This window comes from Ochotona curzoniae, unplaced genomic scaffold, assembly GCF_017591425.1.
Source record: "Ochotona curzoniae isolate NIBS_2020 unplaced genomic scaffold, NIBS_Ocur_1.0 contig_3622, whole genome shotgun sequence".
NCBI classification, from domain to species: domain Eukaryota; kingdom Metazoa; phylum Chordata; class Mammalia; order Lagomorpha; family Ochotonidae; genus Ochotona; species Ochotona curzoniae.
In genome coordinates this window covers 8,568,644-8,589,430 of record NW_024465926.1, presented here as the reverse complement: position 1 = coordinate 8,589,430, position 20,787 = coordinate 8,568,644, and the positions used below count along the sequence as shown (strand labels likewise).

At 48.9% G+C, this 20,787-nt stretch overlaps 1 protein-coding gene across 1 annotated transcript; it reads right to left on the bottom strand.

Annotated features, from left to right (window-relative positions):
• Positions 1 to 1,903: 1,903 nt before the first annotated feature.
• Positions 1,904 to 15,263, bottom strand: TMEM231 (transmembrane protein 231). The gene is made up of 7 exons (XM_040982354.1): positions 15,125 to 15,263; positions 14,875 to 15,044; positions 6,480 to 6,608; positions 6,044 to 6,187; positions 4,538 to 4,619; positions 3,533 to 3,638; positions 1,904 to 3,194 (listed from the first exon to the last, which is right to left on the bottom strand). Exons 1-7 carry the CDS (start codon positions 15,261 to 15,263, stop codon positions 3,014 to 3,016), a joined length of 951 nt encoding a protein of 316 aa, XP_040838288.1. The 3' UTR covers positions 1,904 to 3,013.
• Positions 15,264 to 20,787: the final 5,524 nt, after the last annotated feature.

Sequence of the window (20,787 nt, the reverse complement as noted above, 5' to 3'; positions counted from 1 at the left end):
CCACTCCCAAGTGAAGGGCCACGCCTCGATGGGAGGGGCGGCGGGGCCCAGGGCGCGCTCCAGGAGCTGGAGTACGGTGGGCTGGGTTGCAGGGCGCAAGAGGCTTGGCCGCGCGGAACTTGTGGAGTCACCTCATATATTGACCAAAAAGAACGCTTTCTCCCCATCCAGTCCTCAGAATGGAAAGGCTTCCGGGAGGACAAAAGGCCCCTTGTGGAGGAAATGGAATCTTAAGCTCGGGAGCATCCTCCCTGAAGCCAAGTCTCCTGGAATCCAAAATTGCCTTCCAAATTCCCCGGCCTCAGCCTTAAGTTCATACCCAGACACCTTGGTGCAGGGAGTCCGGCATAGAGGGACCTAGAGCCCAAGCCAGCAGCTTTCCGGATCTGGGCTTAACAGCTGTCCTCTCCTGTCCCCTCCCTGTTCTAGCCTCAAACCAGAGACACACGCAGCCTTGATGGCAGATCCGGATAAACACAGGATACATTTCAGCAAATAAAACGTTCCCCTCTCCCCCTAACAAATAACAGGGCAGAGTCCAGTCATGTAAGAAGGATAACGCCTTCTGAGGTCTTGTAATCCATGGTGGGATCTAAAACAGGAAGTCCACACTGCTGGGAGTATCAGTTAGTGCTGGGTTTTCTTGCATGTGGCTAGGCTGGATGGATTACCTCGGGTAACCATGGTCATGGCTTGTTTTCTGACTTAGTAATTTCTTTCTAGGATCTATCTTAAGAAAATAAAACTAGCCACAAGCATCTGTACACAAGGTTCGGACAGAGTTGCTTAAGATAACAAGGACACAAAAATTAAAAAGATGGCATGCCAGAATGCCAACCACCGTGTTTTCCCGGCAAGCGAGTTATGGACAGTTGCTTCCTGTAAGAGCTCATTGTTTATGTAATTTATACATTTCCCCCGAACCCCAGCCAGACACTGAAGATAAATAGGGACAGTTGCTATAGGAAGCTTACTAGGGGCCTCACCTTACTGGGCAATGCGGGGGATCTGTCCCACCCCACCTCTGAACAACCTCCAACCATGACTCCGTCTGGCTCTGGAGCGCTGTTGAGACAACCCTGCCCCCTTACCTGTCTGCCTCCGGCCCCCCCGAGCCATGTCGTTTGGGCTCTGAGGCCCCCAACATCTGATCTGTAAACAATTTCCTATTCGCCAAACACAGTTGTAATTTTCCAGCCTGTGGCTTTCACATGCCATGTGAATTCCACCAAAAAACTCACACTTACTCGGGCTTGGACCGGGGGATTTGTGCCAAAGAACCAACAAAAGTTCCAAGGTCTCTGGGCAGGGCCTTGGCAAAGCAAGGCAGCCGGTGAGTAACCAAGAGAAGGGCACGCAACCCCAGCCCTCCCCAGCCAGCCTTCCACCCCAAAACACCATGTGCAACCTTCTTTCTTAAAAAGTTTAATTAGAAACTTACAAATGATTATGAATCTTTTATACAAATGTTGCATTAAACAATTCAACAAAACACATAGCAATGTCTATACACATTTTTTACTCTCTCCACATTTCATTATGCTTTTGTGATTTAAGCCAGAAATCATTTTCATTCAAATCAAGAAAAACAATTTTTTTGAGGCATACTAACAGTTGTAAATATTAAAAGAAAAGAAACAGCAGCCAATAGGAGGGCATTTTTCTACTTGAATACTTCAAAACAGCTGTTAGTCAGCTTTGGAAATGAGAACTGAAGCTCGAAGGTAAAGTGAGGCACATGGCGTTCCCGTTCCTGGGTGGGCATGGAGTCTAGAGCCCAGGGAGGCGTGTCCTTCCAGGACCATGATCTACAGATGCACGCATCCTTTGGGGAGACCCTACTGGGGCTGAGCAATCTTTGTTGGACAGTAGGGGCCGAGGGAACCCCGAGTGCCTGCCCTGTCTCTTAGCTCAGCTGGACTGCTCGTCCTTCTGCTCACAGCCAGGCTGCACTGTGCCGCAGAGGCTGGCACCTTCCTCACCTCTTCACTGCTCCTGCGGCCTCCCCCGCCCCCCCCGGCCTGCCTGCTAGGATGAGCTGCCCACCAGCTCTTTCGTCAAGGGAAACACAAGGATCTGGGCTTTGCGCTAGCCCTCCAAATAAACCCTGCCGTTGTCAGGCTGCGGGAGCCAAGACCAACAAGGGCTCTTCTGTCACCCGTGTCCTTTGCAGGAAGGGGGAAGGGCAGTCAGTGAGGAGTGGTGAGTGTCCAGGCTGCTGGGTGTAGGCCAGGGAAAAAGAACCTGTTGTTAGGAGCCTTAGCCTCCCCTCACTAGCCAAGGGGTCTGTGAATGGATTAGCACAGCTGACTTCAGCCTGCTGCTCCAGGGGAACAGAGGGCAGTGGGCAGAGGGCAGAGCCAGGCTGGCGGGGATGAAGGCCACTCAGCTGAGGCTGAGACAGATGCTGTCTGTGAGGCTGGGGGCAGGTGGATGGCCCTGGTATCCTTGGGTTACCCACTCTCCCGTGTACGTTTGGACCCAACCCCTCCTTTCTCGGGCTAAAGGCCTCTATTCTGGAAATCAAAACTGTGAATGGGAACTACAGATGGCCAGGACAGGGCTGTGCTATGGAAGTGCATTTGTGACAAGGGAACACTGAAACAAAAGAAAAGAAAGAAAGAAAGAGAGAGAAAGAAAGAAAGGAAGAGAGAGAAAGAAAGAAAGGAAGGCAGGCTTACAACAGATGGAAAAGATGCTTAGTGTGTAGAAGAAAAGTCTGCTTGATGAGACGTGGGTCTCTCTCCAAGTTGTCCAAACTGATTGCAACTTTTCTTCTGAAATTTCAGTGTAAGGCAAAACAAACAAAAAGGAGAACAAGACTGACAGCCTCAGGCAGCCTTGGCCCCCACTCCTAGCGGGCCCTGGAGATTCCGCAGCTGCTCGCTAGACGGGACATCTGGGTGGAGCAGAACGGGTAGGAGCTGTCCTGTGTCCAGGGGGCAGCAGTACACATGCCCTCCAGTGTGCCTGTGGTCCCATCCTGCTCAATGCAGCCCACCGGAAACCGGGCCTAAGACAGGTGCTCCTTGCACACATCCATCCGGGGCGTGGCTGTGATGGGAATTGTGGTCACCACCTGATTTTGAAACACAAATATCTTGATTCTCTCAAACACCCACAGGAAGACAAGCAGGATGCTAACATACTGGAGCCAGGCAAACTTGATCATCTCCCAGAAGCCTGGCTGGTAGGTATGGGGGGTTAAGGAGCGGCAGAGGACAAGCCAGAGAGAAGTTACATGGAGGTCCAGGCCTGGCAGGAAATAGTAGGAATGTTTCAAATGCCCTTAAGATCAAAGAGATTATCACTGCTTATTAAGCCACCAACGTGAGTGATACTGCCCTCGGGGAGCTGGTCAGATACCCACAGGAAATGAATCCGCCTTCCTGTACAAACAGCAGATGGGCATCTGTGTGTGCCGTGATGCCAGTCCCCGGTTCCCACATCTGTCCCAGTTGGGACAACTGAGGGACTCTTCCTTCACTTTTTGGAATCTGCACACCCCCAGGCTCTCCCACAGAAAGGATATGAAATGACCTCCACCGGGTACCGGATGACAGCGTTGATCACAAAGGGAGCTTCGGCGGCCCTGCCCACCAGCCAGATGGGATGGGGGTCACTCAGGACGGTGGTAACTGCAACACAGTCATCAGTCATTCCAACAGGAATGGGGAGGGCCTGAAATACTCCTCCAAATCTGCACTCCAGAACTCACACGACAGATGCTAAGGCAAAGAGACCTGGTGGGGGCGAGGAGGCTCCCACGTTATTCGCCAAAACACTTCCATTAAAGTCATGGCCTAAACACAGACACAAGCCTTGTATAGTGGCTGAGGGTACCAGCATCTGTTAGAACTCCCCAGCAGTGTGGGGGGAATACTTATATATACCACAGCCAAATTAAATAAATGGGAAATATGGATCCCACAAGGTTTCCACATCATAACAGTTAAATCCACGTAAATACACATTTTGTGAGAACTCATAAATGCTTAGAGTGAAAAGAATGAGGGGCTTGTAGGCCAATGTGTGATTTTTTTTTTCTTTCAGTTTTGTCTTAACACTTCCTTTCTTACTGGAATAATGCTACTGTGTTAACTAAACTTAGGAGGATATACTAGAAGTGTAACCCCTTCGTGTGGGAAATGTGAGTGTGTGTCCCACAGTGTTTGGTTGCCAAGGAACAGGTCAGACGCCCCTGGAGACGACCTTGGGCCCCCCAGCTGCATGTGACTTCGCCCTCATAAGCTAATGACCACACCCCTCCAGTCAGCACCCTGGGGATCCGGGTTCCCCCGGAACTGCTGGCGTGGACTGATGCCCTTCAGTTCCTCTTATAGGTGTGGTCTGAGGAACAAATCACTTAGGTTTATCATAGGGATAATTTTTTTAAAAAAGGGAATCTCCATGCCCAGGAGTAGGGATCAGGGTCTGACAGGGCCATGAGCAGGTTGAAATCCCATTTGTGTTCGGAGCTCCCACCAGGCTGCACAGTGCTGGGACAGGACTGGAAGCCGGCTTCCCCCAGACTTACCGTTCCTTTCCTGGTAGGCAGCCACAATGCGGGTAAGGTCGTAGTCACGGGCAAAAGGGCTGGTGCCATTGATCACAGATACCTGGGGCACAGTGGGAGGAAGTGGGGTGAGCCCTTGGGGAAGAAGAGCTTCCCCCTCTCCCTCTACTCACCTGTCCCTTCCCCTGAACCCCGGAGGGCTGATTCTAGAGACCCCCTTCTTATTCTTGGTGGCCTATTTTGGTATCAACAATTTTTTTTCAAGAATAAATAATTTATAACAATTTAACTCCACTTACTCTTAGTACTTCCTGATGTCAGTATCCACCGTTCACAGGTTTTAGAACCACTTATAAATTCCCCTTTCTGGAGGACATTTAGCCTAATGGTTAAGACTCCGGCTACTGTACTCACGGCCCATGGAAGTGCCTGGATTAGAGAGCAGGTGGCAGCTGCTAACTTCAGCAGCCTGAAAACGCAGGCCCTGGGAGGCAGCAGGGATAGTTCAGCGACTGGGCTCCTGTCACCCACCCGGAGACAGGGCTGGGGTGCCCAGGTCCTAGCTATGGCCCCTTTGGCCTTGGTGGGCCTTTGGGGACTGAGCTAGCACACAGGAGCTGTTTGTGTCAGGCTCTCAAGGAAATTAAAAAAGAGATAAAGAGAGAAAGAAAGAAAAGAAAAGTAACATGTCACTGGCCATTACAGCATAACCAAGCTTATGCCAGGTAAACTGGATTTCTGGTCACTATAGCTATAATCATTGTAAATAAGGGCACAAGAACATAAGATATGAACTTAACCTGGCACTCGGTACCTGAAGGTTTATATATCAGATTATATGTGCCTGGCACAATAGCCTAGAGGCTAAAGTCCTTGCCTTGCACACCCGGGATCCCACATGGATGCTGGTTTGTATCCCTTCTGCTCCACTTCTCATCCAGCTTCCTGCTTGTGGCCTGGGAAAGCCATCAAGGATTGCCAAGCACCCACGTGGGAGACACAAAAGAAGCTCCCGTCTTTGGCTCAGCTCCGCTCCAGCCTTTGTGGTCACTTGGGGAGTGAACCAGTAGATGGAAGATATTTGTCTCTCCATCTCTGTAATTCTAACTTTCCAATAAAAACAAATAAATCTTAAAAAAATTATATTGATGGGAAAACATTGGAAGATAGGGATAATTTCCTGCTTGTAGGGACTATATGCATTTTCGTCTGTTTCCATCTCCATGCTAAAAGGAGCCAAAAGAAAGCTTTTAGAGATGAGAAAGGAAACAGGCAAATGGGGTCCATTTCAGAAAAACTAAGGGAGTATTTCTTTCATCTCTCTTTAAAGAACTTTATAAGTAGCAGCATATATAAGGTTTTCTAAAAAGTTTGCAAAAAACATATATTATAAAGATACTATGTATGCATTTCAAAATGTGTTTTGTACCAAAATAAAACCTTCTTTTTTAATTCCATTTTCTATGACCTTTCTGAAAGCCCCAGGTAGGAACAAAGCAGCTGGCCACCAGGAGAAGGCATCCTTACGTTGTATCGGACATCAAGGCCGCCATAGCTCAGCGGCTGCCTCTGCTGCAGCCTGAGGTCTCCGTTCACATATAACTGGGACCCTGGCACGGCGAAGGACGACTGTAGGAATGCCAGGCTCTGCATCACGAAGGTCGACATTCTCTGAAATCAAACAGAGACACACCACCTACTGCCACCAGGTCAGAAGGGCTCCGCCTTCCAAGGTCACCCATGGTGGCCCACCTGCCTACATTAGCCACGTAGGACACATACTGCCCCAATTCTCCTTTCTAATAGCGCCTGTAGATGAACACCACTCCAAGCCAGGGAAACACTTATTTGCCTATGTTAAATCACCCACGTCACCCAGAAAAAAAAAAGCCTTCCGCAGAGTTCTGGACTACATAGAAAGGCAACTGGACAGGATGGAGCCCCTCCCCTGGGACCAACTCACGTGCAATTGGTAGGAGAAAGTCAGGATGAGCTGCACGCCGAGAACGTGCTCCGTGGCCTGCAGGGGAAGCTCCAGGCTGAAGTGCAGCACATCCATCTTCCCATCCTGGTTCCGGTCTTCTTCTCTCGTCTAGGAAACCCGAAGTGGGCCAGTGGCCTGGTCCTTACTAAGCCTGGGAAGCAGCCACATCACTGTGGTACAAGCACAGTGGCCCCGCTGTCCTGCTGGACACAGGCGTGAGCCCCTCGCCCGGGGAAACAAAGGCCGAGAAGCAGGTGTCAGTGGGTCAGTACCGGGAAGGAGAGGCACAGTGGGCTCACTTGTGCTGCTAAGATGCTCGGGGCGAGACCTGAACGAGCACCCGGAGTGGCAATCCCAGCAGCATTCATATCTGCTCATCATCTCATTTTCTTTGTCTTGTTTCATTTTGTTGTACCTGTGGGTTGTTTTTTTCCCCCCATTTTTATAAATATGTCTGAACTTGTATGGAATACCTAAGTATAACATCAAAACCAACTCCTGCTTCTCCAGAAATCCTTTTTCCTTCTTTTCTTTTTTTCTTCCCAGTGAGCAAAGCATGGCAATGGGGAGGAGAGGGGTACTAAGACGGGAAAGACCCCTAGAAGTCAACCTCCTAGAGCACAGAAAAAAAAAAAAAGGCAAAAACAAAAAGACTACAAACACCACTACTCCTAATTGGGTTATATTTCCCAAACAAGCAGCCTGCCATTCATGTTAGACTTGCCAGCTGGGAGCATTCTGCAGTGGCCATCAATATAATGAGAAAAAACCTATAAAATCAGCAAGACATGAGTACCCCTGGACATTTTATGAATTCTGGACATCAGGAAAGAAACAGGGATCTAAGGAGGCAAAAAGACACATTCGGGCTCAGTTGGTGGAAATCGCTCTCCAGTCACACCTCCTGGACTCGCCGGATAGTGACCCCCCAACAGTGCGTGGTGATCACAGCTGACACTCCTAGGTTCAGCTCTACATTAGGTGCCCATGACCAGTCCTTGCTCCCCATGGGTCTCCAGGAGGAGTCCACCAGGACATCCCGCCCTCCCCTCTTAGCCCCTGTGTACCCAACTCCCTGCACTTTCCAGCACTGCCATCCAGAGGGGAAGGAGGTTTTGTTCTTCAGGCTAACAAGGTCCTTGGAGATGACCAGGTTTCAGAACCTGTCAGACTTAACTTCCCTGCTGGCTAATACTGTCCCGAGCCCAGGCCCTGTGAGCTCCCATTCCTGGCAGGTGTAAGGGAGCAGCTCCACTGTGTGGATCACCACATTGCCCAAGCAACTGTGTACCAGGGATGCTGAGCAGAATGGACAAGGGGCCGCAGTATCTGCCTAGGACTCTCCATCAGCTGGCATCTGGGAAGCCTCGGAAGGCAACGTGGGGTTAACTCTCCATAACAGAGCCGTGCTTTTGGAGCTACAGGGTTGGACTAGAAGACAGGAAAGCAGGAGAGGAGAGCAGGCAGGAGAAAAATGTGCAAGAAACCTAGACTCCACAACAGAGTGTGTCAAAGAGAAACCTGGTTCATAGATAAGTGGCAATAAATGGCAAGTCTAAGGAAAGCCAAGCAAGCACTATCCCCACTGGAGAAATGAGAAAACCAAGGCAGGGGAAGCTGCAAGGTTATCAAGAGGCACGATGAAATAAAGACATATTGGAGATTTTTTTTTAATTTCAAACCTGACCCTCCTTTTCTGGATTAATACCTCTAGGCTTGAAGAAAATAAGGAGGAACATACTGGAAAGTATATTTTTCTTATTTCAAAAAGGCATTGTCCTCAGTGTAACTCTATATAACTATTTGCACAAGTCCACTGTAAGTCCAAGCGCTTTCTGGGGACTCCAACACACCAGGCACTGTTTGAGGCACTGGGAATGTAACAGTAAACAAGGTAGCTAGTCTCCATCTCAATGGACCCTACAATCCCAGCCTGGAAAATGTGAGAGAAATCAGTAAACAAACACCTAACAGTCTCAGGTAGTGACATGGACCATAAAGAAAAATGGAGCGGGCTAATGTTAGAGAATCACGAGGGTAGAATTGAACAGAAAAGTGTACACGCAGCATTCAGGACAGCCTGACTGAAGTGGGGTGATGGGAGCCTCTGGGGGAGGGGTGCCTGGGTGCTCCTTGGATGGGAGTGCACCCGAGGCCAGGGTGACTGCGCAGTGAGCCAGCAGGGAAATCGGAGGGGACCAGGAGTGGACCCAGAAAGCAGAAATGGCGCAGTGATGTGACGCCTCACCAAGCCAGATGCTAGTCCCCAGGGGCTGGCAAAGGGGAGCTTCATGCTTCTGGCCTCACCTGGACCTCTGGTGAAACCAATGATTTAATTCCACTTTAAAGGCAGCTGCACGTGTGCCACATCCATAAAGGCGGGTACTCCAAGAGGCACAGATTCTAGGTCACAATCTAAAAGTCAACGGGTGTGTTCTGCTAAGAGGATCTACACATCACTCTGGCACCTTAGTTTTAGGAGGAACTTGTACGACTGGGGATAATTTTTAGGCCCACTGACCATCACCCATGAGCCTCTGTGTGACCAATGCAGCTGTAGGCACTACTACCACCTGTGCTGGTTAGACAGGCCTCAGCAGGGTAGTGAGCCCAGACAGAAGTAGGACTAGGAGTTTAAGTGTGCTCTTTCTATAACAGCTTACAAGAATCCTGATTTCAGAGACTGCTGTTTCACGGACATTGTCTGAAACAGTGCCAATGTGCCAACTCAAAGAGTACACTTCAGCCCCCTTCTGCCAGCCAGGAAAAGTTACTCTAATCGGCAGTAAAGGACAGGTGCCTGGTGTGTGGTTAAGGTGGGCCTTGAGAGAGGGTGCTGTGACATAGGGCTTGTTGATATGTGGAGTGGAGGGGGAGATAATTAGTAACTTAACTGTCAGAGTTAGTTAATTAGTAACTGACAGGCAGAGTTAGCAAATGCAAAGTGCAGCTGCCAGGCTAGAGCAAGAGAAGAAAGGCAAGAGCCTGGCTGTACTAGATCCTACAGAGGCTTGGAGGAGAAACCTTAGGATGCTAATATAAAAATTAAAAAGAAAAAACAAACAAAATAAACCTTAGGATGCTAACACTAGGACTTCTATAAAGAATTGCTATCAGCTGTTGACCGAAAGAAGCACACCGAAGGGGAACCTGCAGGCAAGACAAGTGCCTTAATTCTTCTTCTTTTAAAGAGTTGTTTATTTTTATTGGAAAGTCAGATATACAGAGAGGAGGAGAGACAGAGGAAGATCTCCCGTCCGATGATTCACTCCCCAAATAACTGCAAAAGTCAGTGCTGTGCCGATCCGAAGCCAGGAGGCAGGAACTTCCTCCAGGTCTCCCACACAGGTGCAGGGTCCCAAGGCTTTGGGCTGTCCTTGACTGCTTTCCCAGGCCACAAGCAGGGAACTGGATGGGAGTGGAGCTTTAGCCTGGCCCAACTCTTGTGATTGTTGGCACTGGGGGAGTGACTCAGAAGATGGAAGGTCTCTCTGCCTTTCATATATACATGCATATATATGTATTTATTTTATTTGAAAAAGTTATGGCGGTGAGGGGAGAGTCAGAGAGACAGATCATCCATCTGTTGGGTCACGCCGCAAATGGTTGCAATGGCCATAACTGAGTTGGTTCAAAACTGAGAATCAGAAGCTTCCTCTGGGTCTCCGAGTGAGTCCAGGGGCCCAAGGCTTTGGACTATCCTACACTGTCTTTCAGTTCAGAGGCAGGGAACTGGATCTAAAGTGGAACAGATGGGACTCAAACCGGCACTCATATGGCCGCCATGCTGGCCCCAATAACTGCACTTACAGAAGTCGGGACTGGAGTAGTGTTGGTGCTACAGTGGTTTAAGCTGCTGCTTGGGGTATCTATATCCCATAATGGATGGGATGCCACGGTTTGAGCCCGAGGTGCTCCACTTGTGACCCAGCTCCCCGCTAAAGGCATCCTGGGAGACAGTAGCTGATGGCTCAAGGGCTTGGACCCCTGCCACCCACATGTGAGATCTGGAACTCTGGCTTTTGGCTTCAGTCTGGCCCAGCCGTGGCTGCTGCAGGTATTCAAGGAAGTGAACTGGCTAAAGTCCTCGCCTTGAATGCACAAGGATCCCATATGGGTGCCAGTTCTAATCCCGGTGGCCTTGCTTCCCATCCCGCTCCCTGCTTGTGGCCTGGGAAAGCAGTTGAGGATGACTCAAAGCCTTGGGACCCTGCACCCGCATGGGACACCTGGAAGAACTCCTGGCTCCTGGCTCCCAGCTTCGGATTGGCTCAGCTCCGGCTGTTGTGCTCACTTGGGGAGTGAATCATCGGACAGAAGATCTTTCTCTGTCTCTCCTCTCTGTATATCTGACTGTCCAATAAAAATAAATAAATCTTAAAAAAAAAACAAGAAATAGGGGACCTGGAGCAGATAAAGCAGCCTAGCAGCTAAAGTCCTCACCCTGGACACGCCATGTGGGTTCTGGTTCTAATCCTGGTAGCTCTGCTTCCCATCCAGCTCCCTGCTTGTGGCCTGGGAAAGCAGTTGAGGATGGTCCAAAGCTTTGGGATCCTGCACCTGTGTAGGAGACCTGGGAGAAGTTCCTGCCTCCTGGCTTTGGATCAGTATAGCACTGGCCATTGCAGTCATTTGGGGAGAGAATCATCTGACGGAAGATCTTCCTCTCTGTCTCTTCTCCTCTCTGTATATCTGGTTTTGTAATAAAAATAAATAAATCCTAAAAAAAAAAGAAAGAAATTGGGACTTCACAGATATGATCCAAGGTGAGCTGACCAAGGCAGAACCCAGACTGCTGGTGACCTCCAAGGCCATGTTCCAAATTAGCAGCCACCAAGTCACCTCTCCACAAATCATGACCCAAAAACGGGGCTTTTGTAGCTTCCTGGACAGACAGTTTCCTAGACAGAGAGAAGTAAGTCCGGCTTTGTGTTCAAAGTCAGAAAATCAAAGCATCTTGGTGGGTAAGGGTTAATAAGAAACTAGGGACAAATTATTGCACTTTAAGTTTGTTCTTTGTTCTGTACAAACAGGAATATCAAGTTGTTAAAATTAATCACCAATTCTTTCTAAGTTATTACCAGCCAAGTTCTAAAAAATGCTTACTCATATGCCCGAGGCATAGTAAAACAGCAGTGATTTTTACTACTATAGCCTGTAAGTGTATTACCAGGTATCACCTACTTGCTTTTCTGATATGACTCACCTAACATGTTTTTTTTGTTTTCTTTCATTTGAGATAGATTCTATTCACTGGGTCAATCTCCCAGTGCCCACACACAGGTAGGCCTGGAAGAGGCTCAGAGTTCGGAGCTGGGCAGCTGTACCAGGTCTCCTGCAGGGACGGTAGGGCTCCAAGCATCTGACCCACTGCCTGCTGCCTCCCAGGGTCTACACTGCTAAAAACCAGGAGCCAGAGCTGGCAACTGAACGCTGACATGCGATGCAGGCATTTTTAACTGCTAAGTTAAATGCTCCCTCCAAATTCTATGCTTTCAATAAATGTAGTTCAGGCAGTTTTAGTTTATTCAAGATTATGTGACCATCACTGCTAAGTCCAATTTCAGAACACATACATCATCCAGAAGAGACCTATATTCGTTAGTCACCATTCTCCATGTCTCCCTACTGCCCTTCCCAAGCCTCTGACCGCTCATCTTTGCTTCCACAGCTTCTCCAAAACTGAGCAACTCACAGAGGTGGAGCCACCCAGCAGGGGCTGCTCTGCAACTGCACTCACTTGGCATGTTTTCAAGGTTCTTCCACGTGGCAGCATCGATCGCAGCTCCACTCCTTTTTACTGGCTGATTGCCCCTCCCCATGGTTCAGAAAGATGTTTTGGTTAGCCACTCATGCTTTTGCCCACTCATACAGAGGCAACAATCCATCACGTTGTTTCCACTTCTTTGCAGAAGCCAGGAACCTGGAACGCTAGTTTGGTCTTCAACAAGAGCCAAAGGGGCCCAAGAACTTGTGCCATCTTCTACTGCTCTCCCAGGTGCATTAGTAGGGAGCTGAACAGGAAGTAGAGCAGCCAGGAGCCCATATGGGATGTCGACATCACAAACATTCATTTAGCTGACTGTACCACAATGACAGCTCAACCTTATATACTTCTCTGTTTATAAGTTTTATTAAATTTGTTTTTGTCTTATACAGGCACTTTCTAAACTTTTCCTTTTAAAACAGTTATTAATAAGGCTAGTTGGTGCCATGGCATAGCTCTTTAAGCTTCTGCTTGCAGTGCTAACATCCCATATGGGCACTTGTTCAAGTCCAGGCTGTTCCACTACCCATCCAGCTCCCTGCTAATGTGCCTGAGAAAGTACTGGAGGATGACTCTGTACCACCTGCAGGAAAGCTCCTGGCTCCTGGCTTCAGAAGGCTAGGCTTCAGACTTTGTGGCCATTTGGGGAGTGAACCAGTGAATGGTGGGTAAACCTCTCTCTCTCCCTCTCTTCTCTCTAACTCTCAAAAACAAAACAAAAAAACAATGCAAAACTGTGTAGCACCCCCTGGTGGATGCTGACTCTCTTGCATTTCAATGCCGCCTGGGTACCAGCACAAATCCCAAGACCCTGACACAGTAAAAAAAAAAAAGGTACCCTATCTTGTAATTCTGATAACTATGGCCTAATATCTTTTAGGTTACTGTTGATGTCTTTCCTGCTACTGTTATGGGTTGCCTCTTTTTTTTTCTGCATCTCACGATTCCAGACCATTCTCTAGGCAAGGGCTAAACCAGCAAGGAAACAAATCATTAACTGAGAAAGATGATGTGTAATGAGATCACATAGGACTTCCAGACAATCACCTAGGATGAAGGGACAAAAACAAAAACAAAAACAAAAAACCCTACGGAAAAGAGGCTTGGGTTTTGTTTTACTAAAAGTGTACAAATTATCCAGTATTAAAGAAACTTGATGGTGTAGGCATCATAAAAATTAAGTCAGTTTTTGCTTCATTTTAAAACTGGTAAAACATCAGGTGTAGGGAGCGTTCTGAAGGGAGTTGCTGGCTCTGGGTCACAGAGGAAAGAGGACGAATGGAAACTGACCAAGACAGCCAACCAGTTATGTTGAAGGAGCTAGTAAGAAGAATGAATGAGTGAAACCTAAAACTGCAGCCTTGTTTTCATGATTATCTCTAGGCTTCAGAGACCCACACAACCAGAAGAATATGGTATAGAGGAATATAAATATGTGAAGAAAAAAAACCTGGGTTAGGGCTTGGCATGGCCTAGCACCTAAAGTCCTCACCTTGTATGCACCAGGATCTCATGTGGGCGCCGGTGCTAGTCCTGGCAGCCCCAATTCCCATTCAGCTCCCTGTTTTTGACCTGGGAAAGCAGTGAAGGATGGCCCAAGGCCTTGGGACCTTGCACCTGTGCGGGACACCCGGAAGAAGCTACTGACTCCTGGCTTTGAATTGGCTAAGTACTGGCCATTGCAGCCACTTGGAGAGTGAACCCACAGATGGAAGATCTTCCTCTCTGTCTCTTCTCCTCTGTGTAAATCTGACTTTCCAATAAACATAAGTAAATCTTAAAATTTTTTTAACCAGGGCCCAGTGTGGTGGCCTCATGGCTAAAGTCCTCGCCTTGCATGCACCAGGATCCCACATGGGCACCGGTTCTAATCCCAGCAGCCTCGCTTCCCATCTAGCTCCCTGCTTGTGGCCTAGCAAAGCAGTGCAGGACAGCCTAAAGCCTTGAGTCCCTGCACCCATGTGGGAGGAAGTTCCTGGCTCCTGGCTCCAGATTGGCACAGCACCAGCCATTGTGACCACTTGGGGAGTGAATCATTGGATGGAGGATCTTTCTGTCTGCTCTCTCTGTATTTCTGACTTTGCAATAATAAATAAATAAATAAATTTGGAAGGGAGGGAAGGGGAGAGAAAGAGCGAGCGAGCGAGAGACATTGAGAGAGAGAGAAAGAAAGAGAAAGTGTTAACTTCACCCAGGATAGTAGCAAGATGGAGTAGCATCTGAGACCAGCGTGGAGGAGGCAAACTCTGCCAGGGCACCTGCTGGGCGACCCCAGGTGTGGGGGAGTCCACAGGTTAATAATGCTGCCAGAATGTCTGCCTTTTCCACTGCTACCAGCGACATGGTGGGATTATGGACTCTCAGCCTGCAAAGCTCCTAAGAGGACTTCGACAAGGTGACACGGGAGGAAGCAGGGGGCTCATCCTGGATCAGCACATCGCGTGGCTAGCTCGCCGGTATCATAGTTATCTGGGACAAGCCAAACCAAATCACAGGTCCACTCTTTAGGAACTCTATCGCGTGCGCGCAGGCCAAAGGGCCTGTGAAAGGACTTGCGTGAGCGCCTCGCGCCCAGGACCGCTAAACCAGGGCCAGGGAACCACGCACCGAGACCAGCGGGACGCGCAAGTGATCCCCCTGCAGCCGGTTGAAGGCGGGAAACGTACTCCACGCGAGGAACCCATCGCGCTCGGGTCCCAGCAGGGCCACGAGTAGAACCTGGTGCTGGAAGCGCACCGTCGGCTGCTCCTCGTAGCTGCTCCGCTTCAGCCAAAACCCTGCGAGGAATGAGATAGGAGTTATACGGAAGGCGGGGGTGTGCAGGCTCGGGTCGCACGCTCCAGCAGGCCAGGCTCACCGTGGCTCCGGAAGGCGACCAGCAGCGGCGGAATGTAGGTGAGCGCGGCGGTCAGCAGCAGGAAGAGTGCGGCCTTGGAGCAGAGCCCCGCGCGGTAGCCGCGCTCGACCGGGTGCGAGAATAGGTGGTAGAGCGCCATCAACACCCGACACCCTGGAGCGAACCCAGAGGAGGCGACCAAGTTTGGCTGCTCCTGGCTGCCATCGCCGCGGTCTCCACGGCAACCGGCGGCGCCGGGAAGAGAACCAATGGCAAGGACGCCGAGGCTCTGGGAGGGGCGGAGCTAACGCGGGGCGCGCTCGTCGCGTAAACTGGGCTGAGAACGGAAACGTTGACTTGGAGTAAGTCGCATCTCCTCCGTCATTTGTTAGCACACCAAATAGCTCGTGCTGACGTCCCACTGGCCACCTACGAGTGGCCTCGGTCCTCCACCTGGTCCTGAACTAAGACCCACGCCAGGGTTCACTGCCTCCGAATTTTCTGTCGTTTCCACAACAGGGCAGAATCCAGGACATAAATCCCTGACTCTTGTTGAGAGAAGCTGATTACTACATATGCCTGACTATACTGTATTACGTTACATTGGGTACAAGTTTGGCTACTGGTTTTAGGAGAATACTGTTCTCCCTATACATGATAGTTTTAAAATGAAGATTTATTTGGAAGACAGAATGACAGAAATCTTCCAACCACTGTGGTTCATTTCCCCAGTGGCCCCAGGAGCCAGGAACTCTGGGTTTCCCTCGTGGGTGGCAGGGGCCTGCAGATATGGGTCATCATCTGTTACCTCCTAGGATTTATTAGCAGGACTGGATTGGAAGCAAAGCAGCTGGGAGTTGGCACTTCCATGTGGGAGGTTAGTATTGTGTTGTCTTTTTAAAAAAGAGTTATTTTACTTGAGATAATTAAGGGGGTGGGGAACGGAGAGCTCTTCCATCCACTAGTTCACTCCCCAAATGGCCACAAAGGCCATAAATTGGAAACCAGGAGGCTAGAGTTTTCTCTAAATCTCCCACACGGGTTCAGTGTCTCAAAGCTTTGGGCTGTCCTCTACTGCTTTCCACGGCTATAAGCAGGGAGCTGCGTGGGAAGAGGAGCAACTGAGACTCGAACTGGCACTCCTAAAGGATGCTGGTGCCACCGACGGAGGATTAGCCTGCTATGCCTAGGTGCTGACTGGGTAACGCAGTTCTTAAATATGGCAACCTGCGGAGCTGAATCGATGCATGATTCTGACGGGTCTGTGCTTTAGGTAGACAACTTTCACCTAGCTGAGTGACTACTAGATGAAGGTCTTCTGGAGTCGGGGGATGTAATGAAGACTTCTGAGGGTTGTCCTTCAGTGAGGAAGGAGGTATTTGCTTGCAGAGTTCCAGAGGAAAGATGTCTGTTCAGGATTTAGAGGTGTGAAATACTTGTTTCTCCTCTGGAGGTGTCATGAGCTTTACCAAAAATAGATGCCCTGGGCCTCCATGATTTAAAGAAGTTAGCCACTGGTAATTTAGTTAAATTCTTTAAGACAGGTTATAATATTTTTAAAAATGATTTATTTTTATTGCAAAGTTAGATATACAGAGAAGATGAGAGACAGAGAAGATCTTCCATCCAATGATTCACTCCTGAAGTGACCACAACAGCTGGTGCTGCGCCGATCTGAAGCCAGGAGCCAGAAACTTTCTCCAGGTATCCCACATAGGTGCAGGGTCCGAAGACCTTGGGCTGTCCTCAACTGCTTTCCCAGGCCACAGGCAGGGAGTTGGATGGGAAGTGGTGCTGCCGGGATTAGAACTGGCGCCCATATGGGATCCCAGTGCGTTCAAGGTGAGGACTTCAGCTGCAAGGCCACCGTGCTGGGCCCAACTATAACATTTTTTAAAAGGCCATATTTTTTGTACATCATGTCACTGTCACTCAAGACTGAATACTGATGACTTGGTTTCCATCTCCACAATATTCTTCATGTTTCCCACAGTTTACCTGCCACACATGTTAAGCACAGTCCTCTCCCTTATAGGAGCTCCTATTGTGGATTCCTGGAGTCAGAAGCCATGAACATTTTGCTTCCAGGCTTTCTAGCATTTCTTTCACCTTGCACTTATCAATATTACTTTGCATTCCTCTTCTGACCGAAGCCTTTGTTTTGATCTGGAAGGGTTGTGCTTTGCAAAACACACTTTTTCCTCTGTAGCCTCACATGGAAAAATCTCTGTGAAGTCTTTCTCCACAAGCCTGCTGTGGCTCTGTGGTTGCCCTGCTCCACGGCCCCAGCTACCCTTCAGGTGTCCTTGCTTGCACGTCTTTCCAACACTGTAAACACTCACCCTGTGTGTTAGATGGGTCTGTGAGTGTGGAATTGCATCCATTCATGATCTGATTCTGCTCGTGACTCACCTACCTAACTTACCTTGCACTGAGGCGTCTAGCATCTTTAGAACTGTGATGAGCTGAATGAGCCTAGAGGGCGACTTTTCACTGAGGGGCATCAGAAGTGCCGTTCAAGGTGTCGTATCAGAAAAACACACCAAGACAGTAGGTAAGGATTGAAAGACAATGTGTGTCACCATTGGGATCAACAGGTGACATGCCCATGAGCTGAGGAGCCATGACCTTGCCCCTGAAAACTGTACTAAGCTGATGTACACACTCCTGGATGGTGACACACATTTAGCTTGGGAAAAGGAAACCGAGTCATGGAATCCAATTCCCAACTCCTCTGCTGATACACTGTCTAGAAGATGTGCATCCAGCATTTCTTTTCTCAGGACTTAATTTTGTACTTGCAAAATAGCCAATTTTATTTGCTTATGTTTAGCAAATTTCATCCAGTTCAATGGCTATAAATATTTCTTTCCTGAGTTTCAGATGCACAGGGCCATCATTTGTTCTTCATCTACCCTTGGATAGATTTCTTGGGTTTATCATCTTTAATACGTTTAAAACCAAGCTGTCAGGGCCAGTGTGGTGTGTTGCAAGCAAAGCTGCTGCCTGCAATGTAGGCTTTTTGAATGGGTGCCAGTTAGATTCCTGGCTGCTGCATTTACAGTCCAGTCTCTGCTATGAGCCTGGGAAAAGCAGCAGAAGATGGCCCTTGTACATGGGCCCCTTCCAGCCACGTGGGAGATCTGGAAGAAGCTTCTGGCTTCTGACTTCAACCTGGCCCAGCTCCAGGTATTGTGGCCATCTAGAGAGTGAACCAGCAGATGGAGGACCTCTCTATATAGCTCTTTCAAATAAATCATTTTTAAAATAAAAATTCTTGATTCTAATCCTCTGTGCTGGCTCCACTCTGTTCCAGTGGATGGCAGTTCCATCCTTTGAAAAATCTTGACTTTAACTTGTCCCTCACATGTCACAAACTATTGGAAAATTGGTCAGCTTTTCCTTCAGATTCATCCATAATGCAAGTACTTCCCAATGTATCGCCAGATACCATCTTGCTCTGATCCAACATGACCTCTCACCTGGACCATCCCCACAGCCTTTGCAGCATTACCTTCCACCTCCACGCTTCTTTAGTCCACTGTTGAAACAGCAGCTAGCCTGGTCACTTGAAAAGGGAGACTGTATTATGCTTCCGCTTAAAACCCTCCACTGGGCCCAGCATGATAGCGTAGTGGCTAAAGTCCTCACCTTGAATGCACTGGAATCCCATATGGGCACTGGTTCTAATTCTGGCGGCTCCACTTCCCATCCAGCTCCCTGCTTGTGGCCTGGGAAAGCAGTTGAGGACGGCCCAAAGCCTTGGGACCCTGCACCCATGTGGGAGACCTGGAAGAAGTTCCTGGCTCCTGGCTTCGGATTGGCACAGCTCTAGTTGTTGCAGCCACTTGAGGAGTGAGCCATCAGATGGACGATCTCCCTCTCTGTCTCTCCTCCTATCTGTATATCTGCCTTTCCACTAAAAATAAATAAATCTTAAAGAAAGAAATCCTCCACTGACATTTCATCTCATTGTAAAGTCCAAAGTTCTTTGCAAGAATTTCAAAGTTCAACAGTTTTATTCTGTTGTCTGTGGTTTCACCTTCCAGTATTTTCCTTACTGCTGATTTAATTAACACTCCATCACACCCTCACTCTCTTGTCACCACTCCATTTAATTCTCCTAGCCAGCACCTAACAACACTTGACATTTGCTTTGTATCTTGTTTCATGGGAACAGATTGTGCATGAGAGCTGGGATACCATTCGCTCAGTTCACTGTTTTCTCCCTTGTACCCTGGACAGTGTCCTTACGTGCCACAACACCAGCTTCTGAGTATGAACCTCAAAGGGTTTTTCTGCTTCATTAAAAACAAATGAACAGGGCCTGGCAGCGTGGCCTAGCGGCTAAAGTCCTCACCTTGAACACGCCCGGATCACATATCGGTGCCGGTTCTAATCCTGGCAGCTCCACTTCCCATCCAGCTCCCTGCCTGTGGCCTGGGAAAGCAGTTGAGGACAGCCCAAGATCTTTGGACCCTGCACCTGTGTGGGATACCCAGAAGAAGTTCCTGGCTCCTGGCTTGGGATGGGCATAGCATCGGCCATTTTGCTCACTTGGGGAGTGAATCATTGGACAGAAGATCTTCCTCTCTGTCTCTCTTCCTCTCTGTATATCTGGCTTTGTAATAAAAATAAATAAATCTAAAAAAACCCCACAAATAAACAACAACAACAAAATAAACCAACAAAACCTCTTCTGGCTATACAGACACAATCTTAACATAACAAGAGGCGTGTCCAAAAAAAAAATAACAAGAATGCTTTGAGAATGATACCAGATTGTGTGGCATCCCTCAGGAATCCTGAGTGTAGGAAGTGGTGGATGACAATACTCAGGCACAGAAAGCGTCAGAATCACAGGCACGTGGAAGGAATCATGTGCCCAATTATACGAATGTTCTGGCTACGTGTTCACCGGCTGATAAACAGAAGGTGACTCGGGCAGAACACACTGCTCGGATGACCCTGCTGGGGAGGCATTGCATCACTGAGTGGAGAACCTCGAGGCTACGTGCAGGAAGGTGACAAGTCACACACACGGCCCGCAGCTGCGGCCCCTCCCCCCGCCTCGGGGCGCTCCGGAGGAACTGCAGCCTGGCAGTCGCCTCCTTTCTATCTCTGTCAGCCAAGGTTAAGGGATCAATATGAGACATCAATGTGTATCTATGACATCTGACAGATATTTCTTTATGAATAAAGGAGGGAGAAGGATTTGTTGAAATATAATTTCTGGGTTTCAGGTGACTGGCTACCCCAATACCGGACCTCCTCAATGGCAGCCGTACCCGTCTCTAAGCCACAACCCTCAAACCGCTAACACTCCCCAGTGTCGGGCCCGCAAACCTGTCACCCCTACAAACAAAATCCCCCAAACTGTCAGCGCCCTAAAAGGTCTCTTTGCCGTCGCCGATCACTAGAGATCACCCCTCTATTGTTCACATTCCTAAATACGCCTACTGTTATCACCGTCCTGGTCAGATTTGCACCAAGAAAAACCATTAGAGACCTGTCCTGTCAGCCACGCCTCCAAACTGCCATCCACAAAGCCGTCGTACTATCAGACACATCCTTTCTGTCACGAAAGCCCTCCACACAAAAACCCTGTCCTCCCTTCCCCGCGGAGCCCTAACTCCCCACCCTACAAGACACCTTTCTCGTCTACGTCGCAGACGCCCGCGGCG